This window comes from Crocodylus siamensis, chromosome 3, assembly GCF_052110815.1.
Source record: "Crocodylus siamensis isolate JL-2025a chromosome 3, ASM5211081v1, whole genome shotgun sequence".
Classification (NCBI taxonomy): Eukaryota; Metazoa; Chordata; order Crocodylia; family Crocodylidae; genus Crocodylus; species Crocodylus siamensis.
In genome coordinates, this window is record NC_143397.1 from 81,904,529 (window position 1) to 81,922,224 (window position 17,696).

A 17,696-nucleotide genomic window follows, 5' to 3' on the forward strand; every position below is an offset into this window, starting at 1 on the left:
ATGTATGGTGGGGTATAGCAGGAGTGTGTGCACATGTATGTGTATGGTGGGGGGGTCTGAGGGGGTGTGGCTGTGTGCGTAAGGGGAGCAATAGAGTATGTTGGGGGGGTGTATATGGGGGGTTGTGGGGTCAGGGTGTGGGTGTGTGGCACCTGTAGGGCATGAGGGAGGGTGGGGAGGTGAGGAGCTCCCCCCTCTCCTCCCCCTTGGTGTGTAGTCCCTGATGGTGGCGGCACCGGCAGCAGCAGCAGCAGCAGCAGCAGCATAAGCAGCAGGCGTGTGTGCTTGGGGCACTCATGCCCAGTGTGTGGCTCTTGCCTGCACTTCACAGAGTGGCAAGGAGCGCAGCCTGGCCAGGCTGCCTCTATTGCACAGCACTCTGTGTGGTGCACATACAGCTCTTGGCACTCGTGCGCTACACAAGGGAAGCCCCATGTGCTGGAGCTGGAGCTGGCTGCCTTCTCCATTCCCTGCCTCATAAGTCCCAGGACTCTGCAGGGAAGCAGGGGCTGGGGCTCCCCTCCACTACTAGCGAAGTCCTGGGATCTGTGCAGCAGGAAGCAGCAGAGGCAACCAGCTCCAGCTGGGCTTCCCGGTGCTCACATGTAAAAGGAGGGAGCTGCTAGTGCACTGCACAGAGCACTGCGTGATAGAGGTGGCCCAGCCAGGCTGTGCTCCTTGCCACGATGTGCAGCACTGGCCAGAGCTGTACATTGGGTATGAGTGCCTGCACCAGGCGCAAGCACCCAAAGCAGCCCTGACTGCTGCTGCTGCCACCGACACAGGCTGGGCACTATCAGGGGAGTGTGTGTGTGTGTGTGTGTGTGTGTGTGTGTGTGTGTGTGTGTGTGTGTGTGTGTGTGTGTGTGTGTGTGTGTGTGTGTGTGTGTGTGTGTGTGTGTGTGTGTGTGTGTGTAGGGATCATTACATCCCCCATCCTCCCTCACACCCATACCCTCCCTGCCCACCTGAGCTCTTCTGCCCTGCCACCACGCCCTGGGCACAGGCTCCATGCAGTTGCCAGCCCCAGGCTTCCATCCACCTGCAGCTCCCCTGCCCTCACCACTTCCCTACTTGGTGCTCAGGGCGAGTAGGACACAGGGGAATCCAAGCAGGCACCCTAGCGGCTGCAGCAGTGCCAGCAGCAGCCTCACCCAAAAGCTGCATGCTGGCCGGGACAGGCTCTTCTGCCCAGGAGGGTGGAAGTGAGGTGCAATGGGGTATGTTGGCAAGGGGGTGTATACATGGGCACCTCTGTCCCACCCTCATGGGCGGAAGGGCTGGGCAGGGCGCAAATTACTGGTGGGAGCTGCAGGCTGGATGAAAGTGCCTGGTGGCCTGGGTCCAGCCCATGGTCTGTATTTTGCCTGCCCCTGTTGTACCTCCACCTGAGGTGGTGGTAAGCAAGCACTTCTCCCTAACACAAACAGGACTTCTATATAACAAATCCTATTAAGTTCAACACGATGTGAAATATCAACATGGGGACCACCCATTTTGATTCTACACAACCTTCATTTACTTCAAATCTCTGAGTCTCCTTTGCATCAATAATTTCCTTCTCATGCTCCCATTTTCAAGTGTATCATTTTCTTTTATGGACATGGAAAGCAAACAAAGCTAACAGTAACCAGGAAGTAGCATGGACCACACCTAATTTTTTAAATCTAAGAAGATAGCTATAGCGAGACAGACTGAGACCAGGTAGGTAATTACACACTGGCACTGCACAGAAAACATTACACCAATGCAACTTTGTTGCTGCAAGCACAATTTGTCATGAAGACTCCTGCCCTTTAAGGTGCTTTCTAGGTGGGAATGCCAAATTGCAGGCTATTATGTTTGACAAAAGTGACTATGCAGCATGAGAGGCTGAAAATATATAGAGCAAACCTGGTGGAGCAAGTCTGCCTGGAGAAGGAGCTGAAACTCCTTGGACAATAACAAGAAATTGAAACTCCTCGGACTATTTCTCTTTTTTCCCCTCTCAAATGAACCTGCATTGTGCCCAACCAGTTCGAGGTGTTATGTATTATTCTTAATATGGCTTCATGGCATATGCTATAAAAGTCTCTTTGCTGTGATTGTTAGTAGCAGTCTCAATGTGATTCATAGAATGGATTGAACTCTTATGAAAGTGTATGCTACAAATACATTATTGAGCAGTATTTGACTATTTCACTACTGTTCCATACCAAAGCATTTCTTATCCTATGCAAATCTGTATTACAGGGAAAAAAATATTCTAAAAATTAGTTTGCATGGCAGCTTTGATCCTGCTTTCTCCTGACAATACAAAGTATGGTTATTAGCTAATTATTGCTGCTGGCAACTACTGTTTTTGTTCGTTCTTTTGATCTTTTTTTAAGAAAGATTTTTTTATTGTTAAATCTTTCTATGACTCATATAAAGAAAAAGAGGATTATTTTTGTTATCTATCTTTATATATATGTGTGTCTGTGTGTGTGCCTGTGTGCGTGCACATACATGTGTGCATGCATATAATAGGGTGCATGTGTGCATATATATATATATATATATATATATATATACTTTTTCTCTTAAGCTGACATGGTTTATGCCAAGTTTATGCTGGGAACAAATTTTTATAGCCAAGTTATAAACCACTGAAATACAAGTTCATACTGGAAATGCTGAGACACCCTTAACTATAATGATGCTAGTGGGCGCAACTATAATTCCAATCCCAGATTTTAATAAAATGCAGTCACTCTTCTACAGTAACATCACAAAGAACCCTATTAACTATCCAATTACTAAATGAAGAAATAACATTTTCTGTAACTCAAGCCAAGGGGAAAAAAAGTGTGCTTCACATTCCAGCTTAAAACACTGCTTTAAAGTAATGGGACATATTAGGAGGTCTGTTTCATACAATGTAATGTTTATTTGACTCATTTGAAGTAAGTGAACTTCTGTAGAAGAGCCAATTTAAGAATGTTTGTTTAATAAATAAAAATATGTAGTTTCTTGAGTGTGCTTCTAATTGCAATGTTAGTTCCAACTTTCTTAGAAATCTCAGATATCTTATCTCCAGCCAAGATTCCTTTTTGACAATTTCAGGTGTTCTAAATTAAGTGAAGTGAAAGATTTGGGATTCATAACAGAACATTTCTCGTTCAACTCAAAATTACAATAGTAACTAATGGGCTAGGGACAGAAGTTACACATAAACCAGTCTAAGTGATCAGAAGCTGGTTTAAACCTGCAACAGAACAGAAGTTCAGTGCACAAAAACCATTTTAAATGGCCAAAACCAGTTTAAGATAAACCTGGTTGGATGCAGTATCAGACTTAACTGATTTAGGTCGCTTCAGACCTTCCCCTGCCTTTCCCAATTAACTTCTGTCCCAGATCCCTTCTGGGTTCAAGTTAACTCACAGTCCCCCAGCTTCCCAGGATGCTTTACAGCTCTGGGCTATGCTGCCTGCTCCAGTGGAGTAGGGACTGCCTCACCCCTCTGCTCCTTAGCCTGCTTCCTGCCTGTATCCAGCAGCCCACAGGGATAGGTGGGATGGGGAACAGACTCCCAGCCCCCCCCGGCCAGGGTCCACACAGTACATGGGGGGAAAGAAAGCCCCTGTGAGGCGGGCATCTCAGAGCCTGGCAGCCCCCTCCTCTCCTGACTGCTTCAGCAGCTGCCACACAAGGGAGGAAGAAGAAGTCCTCCAAGCCTGCTCCTGCAGCCCAGCATGGGGGCACCAGGGAACCTCTGTCTTGGGGGGCTTCTCCCCATCCCAGCCCAGGGTCCTCCAGCTGCAGGCAAACAGGTGGGGTTGGGAAGAATTCCCCTCAACTCCTGGGGCTACCCGGGGCTGGAGGACCCTCGGCTGGGGTGAGGAGAAGGGGGCAGGGGCTCCCTTGTGCCCCCATGCTGGACCACAGGGGCAGGTACCCAGCCAAGGACTTCTCCTCACTCCTGCAGCAGCAACTGAAGCAATCAGCAGCTGGGAGGAGCGGGGGGGGGAGGGGGGAGGCTCCCCAGGGCTGCCTGGCCTGATGAAACCTCCCCCTCACCCAGACAGGGGGCTCCTAAACCTCCTGTGGGGGGACAGCAGGGTTTGAGGGTACTTGGCTGGACTGCCAATGGCCAACAGGCTGAGATATGTGCTTTAGCACCCCTACCTCCTGGCCTGGGGTCAGTGCAGACCTCCCCCTGCCTTTCCCAATTAAAAACTGAATGTCAGTTCAGCTGGTTATCCGTTCAACCTATGCAGTTTAGAGGAAGCTGCCTAGTTTGAATTGATTTAGCCTCAGGCTTTTTTACTTTCTGTACTTAATTAGCCTTAGGGTTGTAGATCTGAGGTCCACAGGATTTCAAATAAACTCAAATGGGCCTCTTTTTATTCCTTTTTTTGCATCAGAAAGCTATTGATTTGTTCGAAATACAGTGGGACTTGGTTTTCTCATACTATTGCTCTAACATCTATGAACTGCAGGACCATAAAACAGCCAAATCTTGGATCATTTTGACCCTAACAAAGGCTTCTAGAGTATTAACAAAAAAGCCTGTGGAAGATGGACTAAAATGCAAATACACATGGATTCTCCAAACAGAAATAAAAATTCTAGAATCTACACAAACCAAAGCTGACTTGTTTATAACAAACATACCGCTTTAGGCATGCAACATCCTACAGAGTTTAATCTAAAAAACACTTCTCTTTATCCTTCTAGGTACTTAAATAGAATCACAGAGACAATCATAGAATCATGGAGAAACAGGGCTAGAAGGGACCTCCAGACTAGGGATATAAATTACACATAAACCAGTATTAGTAATTGGAAACCGGTTCAAATCTGTAACACAACAGATGTTCAATGCACATAAACCACTTTAAAAATGGCCAAAACCAGTTAAACATGGCACCAACATGTCAGATGGCGCTTCTGTTGACTTCAACAGTCCTTGGCTAAGATTACAGATTAGAACGGTACCCAATTTAATCTTGCTGCTGTATAAAAAAAGTGGAAGCATTCAAAGCACTTTGTTTAGAGTAGCTTTTACCTGTATGATTTTACCTAACCCAGACAGGGGGCTCCTAAACCTCCTGTGGGGGGACAGCAGGGTTTGAGGGTACTTGGCTGGGCTGCCAATGGCCAACAGGCTGAGAGATGTGCTCTAGCACCCCTACCTCCTGGCCTGGGGTCAGAAAAGAGCAGAATTGTTACTGTACTTCCAATGATGACCTATCAAAGAGGTGATTCAATCCTTGATCTCCATTATCAGCCAAGCACAAGTTCATGATGCAGAATGAAAAAGGTAGCTCAAAAGTAATACAACTGTGGATGGGGTTACAAAAACTAGTCCAGATGATGACATACAAATCCATAATCTCTCTTTAGCCCATACTTAACACAATCTCATTTGTATCCCATTATCTGGACTAGTTTTTATAACTCCTCTGTCCCTATGGATTTGCTGCCTTATTTAAGCCTTTTCACTTCTTCAATCCTCCTTTCCTTCTCGCAGCAGTTCACCTTTTCCTTTCCTTCCCCCTTCCCTATTCTTTATATTTAAATTACTGCTTTCTAGTTGGAAGCCCTGCTCCCTGCAGGTTCATTCACAGCATCTGTCAAGGTTAAGTTGTTGCTTACAAAAGCTTATACCTCTGAATTAGTTAGTCTATAAGATGCCACTTGAGCATATCTTCTGCCTGAATTCAGACTAATGTGGCTACTTCTCTCTGCCTTACAGGCAAAGTAAACCAGTAGTACAGTAATTAATAAAATAGGAAACTTATTTTTCCAGTCAGAACCCACGAGAAAAAAATACATAACACTCTAAGTTTTAAAAAGTGACTGATTTTGGATGCCTTACATTTTTGGGTTCTCAATATGGAATGACTGAGAAAGGTGTGATTTTCAAAGACTTGCATAATACCCAGTACAATGGGATCCTGGTCCTCGGCACTACGATAATATAAATAATAAGCAATGGTAAAAAAGTATTTTGAATATTTAGACCAATTTTGTGACAGTTGACTTTATATGGCTTACCTCATTGAGGTCCTAGTGCCTATTATTTTATGCTCCCTTTCTTGTCTCTGCTGCAACAGTGAAATGACACGATGAGCTTCACTGAAGACGTGGGCACAAAAGTAAAAATTATCTGGCTTCCAAATGTATTTTTATATTCAATCTTAAATATTTCCTTAGTAGAAATAGTCATTTTCATTTCAGTGCCATTTAAAACCTAGGGGAAAAGATTTGCCACATGAAAAACAATGTTGACTAAATGGAAACCAGTTGTTTTTCAAGTTCCTAAGAAGGACTGATAGGAGCACTATTAAAACATAAGATACACCTATGTCATTCTTAAAAAAAAAATCATGAAATGCTCTTTAATTTTTTTTAACAATTTTGACTTCAACTTAAAAGCAACACCAATCTCCTACAATGGATGAGAACAATCATCCACTTTCTACTGCATCAAGCAAACAGCTTTTTAGCTACAGAGAAAGGTGATAGCTATTAGCCTCACCCCACTGCAGGCTTGTGTTCAGAAGACATCTGTTAGGAGTTAATAAATGAGCAAAGCAGCTCAGTACATAACTAAAGATATATTTTGGGCCCGCTATAGTCCAAATCCTGTTCTGATCCCAAATGACAACTGGGTGAAAGTCTGTGACTGCAGTAGTAGCAAATTTCACTTCAGGCTCCAGCTAAGAAATTGAAAGTGTTCTCAGTGTCTAAATATCACCAAGTTCATACACAAGTGTTTTGTAGACACATATTCCAAATTACTGTTATCATTGCTAAGGCTTCAGTGTAGACAGTCCTTGGCTGATTCTGTCATCTTGGCATATCCAAGAATAAAGAGAGCACACTGCCATAGCACAAAGATGAATAGTAAATTAATTGGCTATTTATAATTGGCTAGACCCAACAAACAGCCTAATAATAGCTTATTTTAAAAGCGCTAAATCCTGCAGCACTGAAAACTGGATCCAAATTCCTAGGATAGTGATACATTCAGGCTGGGCTTCAGACAGAAGAGGAGATCACAGAGTAAGAAAATAAAGCTAAATTGGCTGGTAGACGATCTCAGAATTAGAAGCTCCCAGTTTAGGAAAATTCTCAATGCCATAACCTCCAGTACAGACACTCCCTCAGTGAAAATAAAAGAAATGCTTTAAATGGACATCACATGCATCCTTGTCTCCCTCAAACCTTCTCCTCTATTCCAACAACCGAGCCCTTACAGCTTTTACCCCAAATATTTGTTTTTTTATAAATATTATCTGTAAGATTATCTGTAATAGAGGAGCTTCTCTAATGGAGTGTGCAGGGCTTATGGAAACCTTCAAAATAACTACCAGAACAGTTATTACTCAAAAGAAGGAGGATATTCAATTGCTGTGTAGCACATCTATCTTGGTATTTATAATTTGCCATCACCACTCACTCATAGATCACAAGCATAATGGCTACAATAAGAAAATAAGAATTTTAAAAAAATAATTTCTGTGTGATATATGAAACAAAATCTGTCACAGAAAGAGGCTTTTCGTCTTGAACAGAATTCAGCCATCAAAAACATGCAAAAGAAAGAAATATATTATTAAAAGTAATTTGCAACATACATTTGGTTTGTGATTGATTTCATTTCATCAATATTATTTATTTATGATTTGTATTGATATGTAAAGAACAAGAAATATTGTTAAACAATTTCCTCTGCTTCCTGTTTTTATCTTAGAACTATTAAGAACATCAAGAATGATTTTCCTCAAAGTGTGAATTTTGAGCTCTCAACCCTATGTTGAAGAGCAGCATGTTGAATCTTTAGCAAAGATGCCTTTCCTCTTGTTATTGCTAAGGATTTTGCCTTCAGTAGATGAGAGCAAACTTGAAAAACAGTTTTTATAACAGTCTGTAAAAAAAACTACTTGCTTTATTAGTTTCACTTGCCTGATGTCTCTAAACTCATACAGGCCCCAATGCTATAAACATGTACATATTCACTGAAATTCACTCTGTTTGAGTAGATTCTTTGAGTTAATTTCACACACATAAGTGGCTTCATTTAGGCAGATGCAGAATTATTTGTAGGATCATTCCAGTTAACCGTCAAGCTATTTGCAATGTCTTTTAGAAAAACAAGTAATAAAACCTCATTTCCTATTCTAGGAAAAGAAGCAGGAAAAAGGTTTAAAAGATCAGGTCTTTGTAACATTATAACAGCTCTACAAATGACCTGTACAAAAGCTGATGCAAAGAAGAGAAGTGAACTGTTAGTACTGTTGGATATGCTATCAGCTATATATAAGTAGGGACCTAGGCGAGACAAACATTTTTTTGCAGACCACTCAGTGTGCCAAGCCAATGTTGCAGGTATTTCACAGTGGCCTTGCCCCTGCTCCTCAATGCTGATTGGTAGAGAGGCCCAGGGGCAAAGAGGGACACAGGATCAGCTGCCATCTTGATTGCTGGCTGCTGTTTGCGCTGCCTGGCCCCTTGGCGCTGATTAGCAGAGAGACCCCGGTGGGAGAAGAGTTACAAGGGGGCAGCCATCATCTTCTTTGCAGCCCCTCACGCTACCCCACCAACTGGTGCCCTCCCCACCTGGCAGTAAGAACCACTGGCTCCCACGGGACACCCGAATTTTATTTTTATTAATGTTTTTGTTATTGTTAATAATTTTGCACATTTTGTGGACATTCCCAGATTTTGTGGTTTCCATGAAATCCACAAAACTGAATTAAGTAGGTCCCTGTATATAAGAAGCAGAGGCAGGACTGCTAATGCATAAAAAAAACATGCCAGAAATATTATTCAACTGATTCAGCTCTGCAAGTTAGTCACAAATATCATATTAGATAAGGCATCAAATCTCTTCCACAAAAAAATTCAAGCCCAGGAAACTGGCCAAATATAATTTTGCAAGGCTGCACATAATAGAAGAGTAACATGAGTTGGAAAACTGACAATATTACTCATGTGTAGCTTTTTCAAAGGAGAGGTATTTTTTACTCTTAAAGTGATTACCAAGGACCATTTGAAGGAAACAGAAAAATGGGGACCAAGATTTTTTAATACAGGAGGCTAAAGTTAACATGCTAAAACCATAGGTAAACAGCTAAAGAGTGGGCCTGAGTTTCAAACATAGTGGGCACATCTGCATTTTCATTATGTGCCATAATAACAGGTACTAAACTTAATGTGCTAATCGGCACTACTGCGCATTAACACAGATGAATGGTTTTTAAGTGACATTAACGCAGATTGGACCAAGTCTGCTGCAAATTAGCGCATTAACAGTTTTTGCCAGCCATGCTAATACGCAGTACAATTCACCTAATACTCAGTAAGTGTCTCATGTAGATGTACCCGCTGAGGACCAAGCAGCTGCCACTAGCTTTAACGGGCTCACCAACAAAACACCTGCTGGTGTCAAGGGAGCTTAACATATCTGTAGTCACATCAATTATTTTGGAATCCAAATAAGGATCAAATAGCCTAACTTTAGACACCTAATTTGAAAATCTTGGCCAGGATTTGAACTGCTTAGGAGTTCCTTTTGTTCTAGCTGTTTATTGGCTCTACTGTGTGATAACACAGAGTTTTATGTCATGCTCCTAGCTGGGTTACTGATACACAGAGCTTTGCTAAAAGACTGCTTCTTTGCTCGTGCTCATCCAAAAACTAGTACATCTAAAAATAAACCAATAAAACAGAAAAGGACACAGCCTCTATCATTATTTAAATCCTCCATGTTGCAAACCGAATTTTAAATTCGATTATTTGTGAAAACACATTTCAATTTCAACATAAGTAAAGCTTACAGTCCTCTGAGTGACAAACACTAGCACCTGCAAGTTAGAAAGGTAGAATGATGGTACTGGAACCTCTGAGGAATGAGAAATGGAAACTAATGAGCTTATAGCAGAAATCCATGGGTAGTTGGTAGGCCTGTGTGAACCAGCAAGCATTCGCTTTGGAGTCGGCTGATTTGGAGGAATAGTGATTTGATTCGGTGATTCGAATCGCTGTCCCAATTTGAATTGGCCAATTTGGATTTGGAGATTTGGCACCAATTCAGAGATTCGGCCATAGACTATAATGGGGAATCACTAAAATGCCTATAACTTTGTGGGTTTTTTGCAGATTCAGAGGAAAACAGCACAGATGGTGGCCCCTTCTGAGGGCATGAAGCCTGACAAGTTTCAAGGAGACAGATGCAGGGGTTTCTGTGAAAGTGCCCCTCAAACTGTTGAAAGCAAAACTCGTATTACTTGTGTGTGTTAAGGTAGAACGAGGTGAAAACAGGAGGGAGCTCAGTGAAAGATCACAGTCACTGGCCAGCTACAGATATCAGTATCAGAGCAGTCTTTCTCCCCGCTCAGTCTTTTCTATATATGGAAGAACACACCATCCCCCTCCCTCTTCTCAGTTTCTGTTTGCTGCAAGCCTTCCGAATCTCCCTGAATCGATTCGGAGGCTCCCAGTCCGATTTGGACCATTTAATGGGTCTCTTGATTCAATTCAGATTTGGAGATTGGTCTGCCAAATTGAGCCAAAGCTCCTCCGAATTGAATCGGCTACCGAAGCTTTGCACAGCCCTAGTAGCAGGTATGCAGGAAAGATTATTTCAATGTAAGCAGATAGTGACAGAAAATCATGGACTTGATCATGATGACAGATGGCTCAGTCGGTGCAAAGAAGGACTACAGGTCTCTGTATGTAACACATTTTCTTGGGGAAACCAAAAATGAATCAGTTTCTTGAGCTAGGGACAGAAATTACACATAAGCCTGTATAAGTGACTGGAAACTGATTCTAATCCGTCACAGGTTTTACTGTAGTGAATAATGTAACGTAACTATCTAAGAAATTGCAGCTATATTCTTTTCTCATGCTAGTATAAAACCAGAAGAAATGCTACTGAATTCACTAGAATCAAATTGGTGTAAACACAATATAGCAAGCACAGAATAGATCTCCTGACTTCAAAAGAGGAGTAAGAAGCAGGAGGGGATGATTGTGATTATTATAAACAATCAAGATCCTGTTTCTATACAAAAGCCCTTAATAAATTAAAAACTATGGGAAGAGATATACAGAAAACATAAGCAGAATGAATGGAATTTTCCCCATAAGGCATCTGTGGAACTTTAAAGAAAATGTGGCTAATCTGTAGCATTGGCTGCTAAAAGAGACAGCAACTTAAGGTTCCTAATTAAACGATTCAATTCAAGAATCACCATCATTTCATAACACTGAAACCTGGGGTAACACCTCCTTGAATAAATGAAAGTACTTTGGGGTATAAAAACACAGTAACTAGAGGCTAATGAGGAACAGACAAAGAAAAATGTGAAATGCTGTAAAGCCTTAATAGTTGAGATAATGACTAAAATTTATGACTGCTTCCTTCCCTGGCAGACAGGAGTACAATTAGAATTCTCAAAACAACAGCCCTTTTGTGCTCGCATGCTGCGTTATGTTTGTACTGCTACAGATAGACTAGATGATAAAAAATAAATAGTATAGCACCCTTGCTAACCCAAGATAACAGCAATCTTTCTTTATGGTTCTGGGCCTGGGTTTATTCTGAAAATGGAGTTATTTAACTCATTGTAACTGCAATGGGTAGGAATTAACCATTTGGGCCATTTGCTATGCACAGAAGCTTCTGTATGCACAAGGACACAGGACAAGAACAAGCATGCTATTATGGAGCACTTTATAATTTCCTCTGTGGTCCAAAGACAGTCTACCATTTAAATAACTGAAAATTATTTATTTCTTTAAAAGAAGAAGAGGAAGAAGAAGAAGAAGAAGAAGAAGAAGAAGAAGAAGAAGAAGAAGAAGAAGAAGAAGAAGAATGTCCTTGGCTTGATGAACTGTTGAATGAAAAGCTTCAGAAAATGCACATGCCTTTCCTTTCATCTTTTACTTATACCAAGGATATGGATCACTTGGAGCTGACAGCCGTTGGAGCAAGCATAAGGAAATATGAGTAAAGGTTTTCTCATCTCATTCACAAAGGAAGTACTATTACTTCTATATTCTGAATACACAAACTTGACTTAAATAACCACAGATGGTTTTGCTACAGAATAGCCTAAGGCCGTCTTGTCCCTAAGAACTCTGGGAAGGACATATGCCCATGGAAGCTCTAACGGCCTCCTCAAGAATATTCTCAGGCCTGTAAGACCATCCAAAGGCTTTCATCTATTGTGTTCTTTCTGTCTGGGCTGCCCTCTCTCTCCCTTCCCGCCTTCCCTTTATGTGATGCACACATCTCCTCCTCGGGTCTAAGTAGTATGAGTTATGACATCAGTCCTAAATCTTAGTTAAGCATACAATGCTGTTGAAAAGCTCTTGAGAATTATTTCTTGCAGGCATGCTACAACAGGCAGTAGAATGCAAGAGGACTTTCAAAGTAAATATCAGAAATAATCCCGACACAGAGATAAAGCTCATTTCACAAACCAAGAATATACATCACTGAATTCCTTACCTTCACTTTCCATTGTTTATATATTTAAAAAAAAAGAAAAAAATTACTGCAACACCATATACCACAAACTATATGACAGGACATGTTGGACAAATCTCCTGTTTTTTTCCACGATGAGATGAGACATCATGAAATGTTGCATAATTCAGCATTGCATGTCAGTGCATATCAGTTTAAATCATAAGTAGAAATGTACATGAATGAGACATTCGTGTGGCAAATACACGATAAACACTTAAGATTTATGGTTGGATTAATCTTCCCACAAGAAATGTAAATATCAGAAATCTATATGGGGTGAGCACTCTGGATCAATAGTTACTGGTTGGCCTATCTGGAATCTAGAGCTGCCTCATATTGCTGTTCTAAGACACAGATGGCTGAAAGCAATCCTACTAGTTGTTAGGAAAGCACTGGAGCAATGTAGCAATCTGGAAATACCCACGACTCCGAAACCATTATCCTCCTGTCTTTCTGTACAACTAACAGCATCTACCTAACTATGGCCATTATGCAAATAAAAATACCATTTTATCTTCTGCTGTTCGCAAAAACTGCCTTGAGACTAATATAGTCTTTAGAAACCAAAAAAGCAACAACGGCATTTCAGTTGGTACATTTCCCTGTCTTAATATTCCAAAAAAATTCTAATACAGTTGCATGATTTAAAATTTTATTACAGAAATAATAAAGTTATTCCATTTTGTAATATCCAGGGATGCTCTAAAAGCTTGAAATGATCTGCGTTCAAAGGTTCTTAATTAGTTTTACAAATAATTGTTTCAGTTCGACAAATCACAAAAGGCTTATGAATAAACCCCAAGTTTAGCAGATTTTTGTATGCCCATGTTTTGCTAGGAATTAAAGGGGGAAAAGCTGCTACAAGAAACCACCACAAAAGCATCAAAGTATGGAAATGAAAAGCAAAGAGGAAAGGACTTTAATTTGGTTAATGGGGAAAACTCAGAGCCACATGTTTAATGAGCTTATATACTTCCCTTACCCACACCCTAGTAAAGCTGAAGATCATAACACAAAGGATGCAAATAAACCATAACAACATGAAGAAAAATTATACTTCCAAAAATCAGTCCAATTAAAATAGTCCAACCAAGCTAGTACTGATATGAAGCTGAGATTGCTAGCTATTGGATAAAAGAAGTCTAGCTGTTTCTGTTTACACTAACCCCACCTGTGAAGTAGGAACAAATAAAGGCTTGCTATCATTTGGTCTAAGAGCCAACAGAAAATACAGGAAGATTTCAGTTTTCAAACCAGTACTGGCTGATTACTCCTGAAAACTCCTTTCAGTATGTAGAAATAGAGCAGCTGGCTCATAGTCATAACTCAAGTTGCTTACTTTCTCCATACCATCTGAGGAACAACACAGATACCAAATGCAGATGTGGCCTTTAAACAACCAGTCTGACTAGTTAGGAAAAACTGGGATGCAGCACATAAGAATGAAATGATGCAGCAAAAGCAAAAGAGTTATAAACTTAAAAATAAAAGTACATTAGAGAGGCTTCTGTACCTGGCCATTCCCAGACTGGAAAAGTTGGAAGGGACTATCAACACATCGAGCCTGGAAAAGGGATGAGTACCCAGTGTAGCATGAGCAGCTGACAGGCATTGAGGAATCAGCTCAAGCAGCTTCTCTGCACAGAGGTCCCTCAGGCACCATGGAGCAAAGACTCGATGAGGAATGACTGGTTGAGATGCGGCACCAGGATTTTGGAACCGGCAGGGGTATTCCAAATGACCACAGCCCACTTCAACCAACCTATGAACAATAAAAAGTGCAGTGGTTTAATTTGATATTAGAAATAGGCAGAGCTAAATGTGAATACTGGAAGTTAGCATCCTCTGCAGACACCAAGGACACAAAACTACAGATGGACTTGCACAGAATGATGGCTCATTTGTGTTCTCCTGATGTTCACATCAGTTTGGCAGTGAAAAATTGTGGAGCAAAATTAATAAACTTGGGTGGAATTGATTTGGCTACTCCAATCTAAAAGTAGTAACACTTTGTTTTACAGCAAAAAGGAATTAAAAAAACATGGGTTCAAATCCAACTACTGTACAAGCCATAACTGTGCATACATTTGTGTCTGTGTGCATATTTTACAATAAGAAAATATGGAAAAGTAAGTGAATGAGAAGAGCCCCAATGTAACTTAAACTAAAAAAACAATTCAGAATTTCTAAGATGAATGTTTTGAAACACTTCAATATTTAACCAAGGAACAAAGTCTGGATTCGTTTTTCCTGAAATAAAAACAGAAATATGGTTTCAATAAAATAAAAGTTCAAGTCCTTAAATTAAAAACGCTTCTGGAAAAAAACTATTAACAGCTGTTCCTGCTAATAAAACAGCAGTGGACATCATTTCAGTCTTATCACTGGTAACAGCTGAAAAAGAATCACTTCAGAAACAAATGTGAACTGTGTATCTTCTATGGAATGGTTTCCATCAAAGGTGGAATTGGAAAAAACCCTACACTTCCTAATGCTTTTAGAAGTAGTTATTTGTCCAAATGAATTCAGCTCAAAAAAAAATCAGCTTCATAGATTTTCACCTGCTAGCTCCTCACCTCTACAACACAGTCTCTTTTTGGTGGGTTGTGTGTTTGGTTGAGTGGTTTGGTTTGGTTTCTACATATGGGACATATTTTTCAAATACTTTCTAGTAGGTGTAGTGCTTATTATTACTATGGTAAATATTAGCATCCACTGCATTTGCTGAAATGCTGGCATATAACTATCTGTGTTAAAAAAACTATGCAATAAACACCACCCCACATTTATGCAATGTCTCTTTAGCTGAAAGAAATGGACCCTAAACAATTTTCACAGATCTACACAAAGAAACCTCACCCAGCGCTGAAACACAGCAATCTCTAGTGAAAAAAATGCCCTACATATTTAACATTATAACTGAATTTACATAATATTTTTCAAAGGGTGGCGGCTGACTGACTTTTTAAAAAAATTATATCCGTCAAAGTGTAGTTACCAAGCTTGAAATCTGACAAGGGAATGAAAGTAGGCACCCCGAATCCTTTGAATAACTGCCCAGGATTCTTCACAGACTAATAGACAGGAATCTAGCTTGATGTCTCTGGCTCAGTTTTATGCCTTCTATGAGGCTGCTCCAACTGTCAGAAAAGCCTCCCTCTTCTAGCTCCTCTCTCTTCCTTCAAACCAGCAGTGGAGACCCAAACTTCTTGTTGGGAATGTTTTCTTTTTTGAGAAATCTGCCTTTAAGATTTATCAGATGAAATTTATATTTCAGATGAGTTTGTACATTTTCAATGCCTGTAATATGCCTAGAGGTAGAAGCATGTCCAGGCATCAAAATCAAAATAAATCCATCCCACCTTAAAATAGCTTTCTTTCAGTAATCCATTCTCATTTCCTTATTTCTCAAGAACTTCTTGTCTTCTCATCTGACTAACTGCACTATGCTTTCCCCGTTTTATCTACCTTTGGGCCTACTCTTTATACTTTCATGACCATGCCAAGTGCTGACTACACTGATTTGAGTCTTGTTGATCACAGTGGGTAAGAACTCGATAGTAAATATTATGTAGAGAAATAAGGGTTAACAACATCCAAAACTTAGACTCGAAAATCTCTCAGACAAATATCTGATGACTTTTTCTTTTGCAAAAAACCCCCACCCACATACATTCACCTTTGCTACCTGGACGTCCTGCATTCATTTTACCTACGACACCATTTTCACGTAAAGCCATCTAAATTCAAACTTATACCCATCTCTCATTATGTACAGGATAGTCCCTTCTTGCTTCATCTGATCAAAAGACCTTAAAATAAAGTGATTTTATTTTCTATACAAAAAGTATTAAAAGTTTTTCAAAATGATACGGCAGTAAGTGGAATGAAAAATTATAACCAGTTTTATATTTCTCAATAAGCAGCAGCAAATTAAATCCTGAGGGGAAGGACTAAAGAATTCAACCTTTGAATAAGAAAGATATGAATTATTAAGTTTTCTGTAAATGACAGAAGCCAGATTTGCATTTTGTGCACTTTAGTGAGAATTGCTGCAGTTAAGTTAAGTCACACACTGATGTTCCATATGTACAGGCACAGGCCTTATCACTATTTATGTCTGGTAACGCCCACCACATGCTAGATGCCATATAACACAGGGACAAGACAGACAGACAGTAAGGGAATGGCATACGACATGCAGTTTCAGAAGAGCCTGGCTGTATCATCAGATGACAGATGTTTTAATCAGGTGACTTCTTTTAAAAAGAAAAAAAAGGCATATCTACTAGTAACCATAATTAACCAGTTAATTTCTGTCCTCACAGTCAAAAAGGAACTTGAGGAGAGATTTTAAAGGACAGGAGAGTTACAGCAGTTGGTTCAAGGAGGACAGAAAGGCAGGAAGACAGTGGTAAGAGAAGTCTCATTGGTGGAACAGTGAAGACGTGAGACAAAAGCAACTATACAGCTCAATGATAGGGAAAGTACTAACTGGAGAAACAGGCAGTATTTGTGGGGTTTACATTACACGTATACCAGGAAAGATCCTACTGTAAAGGCAGCAAAAGTCTAGTCCCAAGGATTTTTCATTACTGAAAACACTTCTCTGTTCCTGGTGCAGTTTGCTTATTCTAAGAAGTTATGATTCAGCCTCCAACAGACATAAAACAAAAACAAACTCCCATGAAAGAGAATGCATAAAACAAAATAAAATAAAACCACAAATGGAAAATATTTGATGCTGAGGATGTTAGGGTTTGGGGGGTTTTTCTATCTGAAAAAGGATCACTTTTATGCAGTGGTTAAAACAACCACAGCCCTCTGCTCTGTTTCTACCTCTAGTATGATATGTATGATCTTGGGCATATCACTCATTCTCTCTGCGCTTTTATGTTCCCATCTATAAAATGGGCGTAAGAACAGTTCTACCAATGATTCCCTCAATCACACTACACTGCTCCATCCAGGCTCCACAGGCAGGCTATCCTTGGCCCTATATTTCAGCAGTGCCAAGTAGGATGGAACACTTGAGGGCATTGCTCATGGAGACAGCAAGCTTACCATATGGTTATTGCCCATGTTTATATGCCAAATGTTATGAAAACACTGTCTGAAAAAGTTAGAAAACAACATAACTAAACACTTGTAACATTTCTAATGTAACGTATCTGAATAACTAAAC

At 40.5% G+C, this 17,696-nt stretch overlaps 1 protein-coding gene across 8 annotated transcripts in view; it reads right to left on the reverse strand.

The window, feature by feature from the left end:
• AOPEP (aminopeptidase O (putative)) overlaps nucleotides 1-17,696 on the reverse strand; it is a 323,793-nt gene that overhangs the window by 246,557 nt on the left and 59,540 nt on the right. For all 8 annotated transcript variants that reach the window (XR_016441254.1, XR_016441255.1, XR_016441256.1 and 5 more), the window contains exon 5: nucleotides 14,025-14,273. Coding sequence is in view for 5 of the 8 variants with exons in the window: in XM_090038607.1 (XP_089894733.1) it covers nucleotides 14,025-14,273 (249 nt within the window). In the remaining 3 variants the exon portion in view is untranslated. The remainder of the gene's footprint in view (nucleotides 1-14,024; nucleotides 14,274-17,696) is intronic.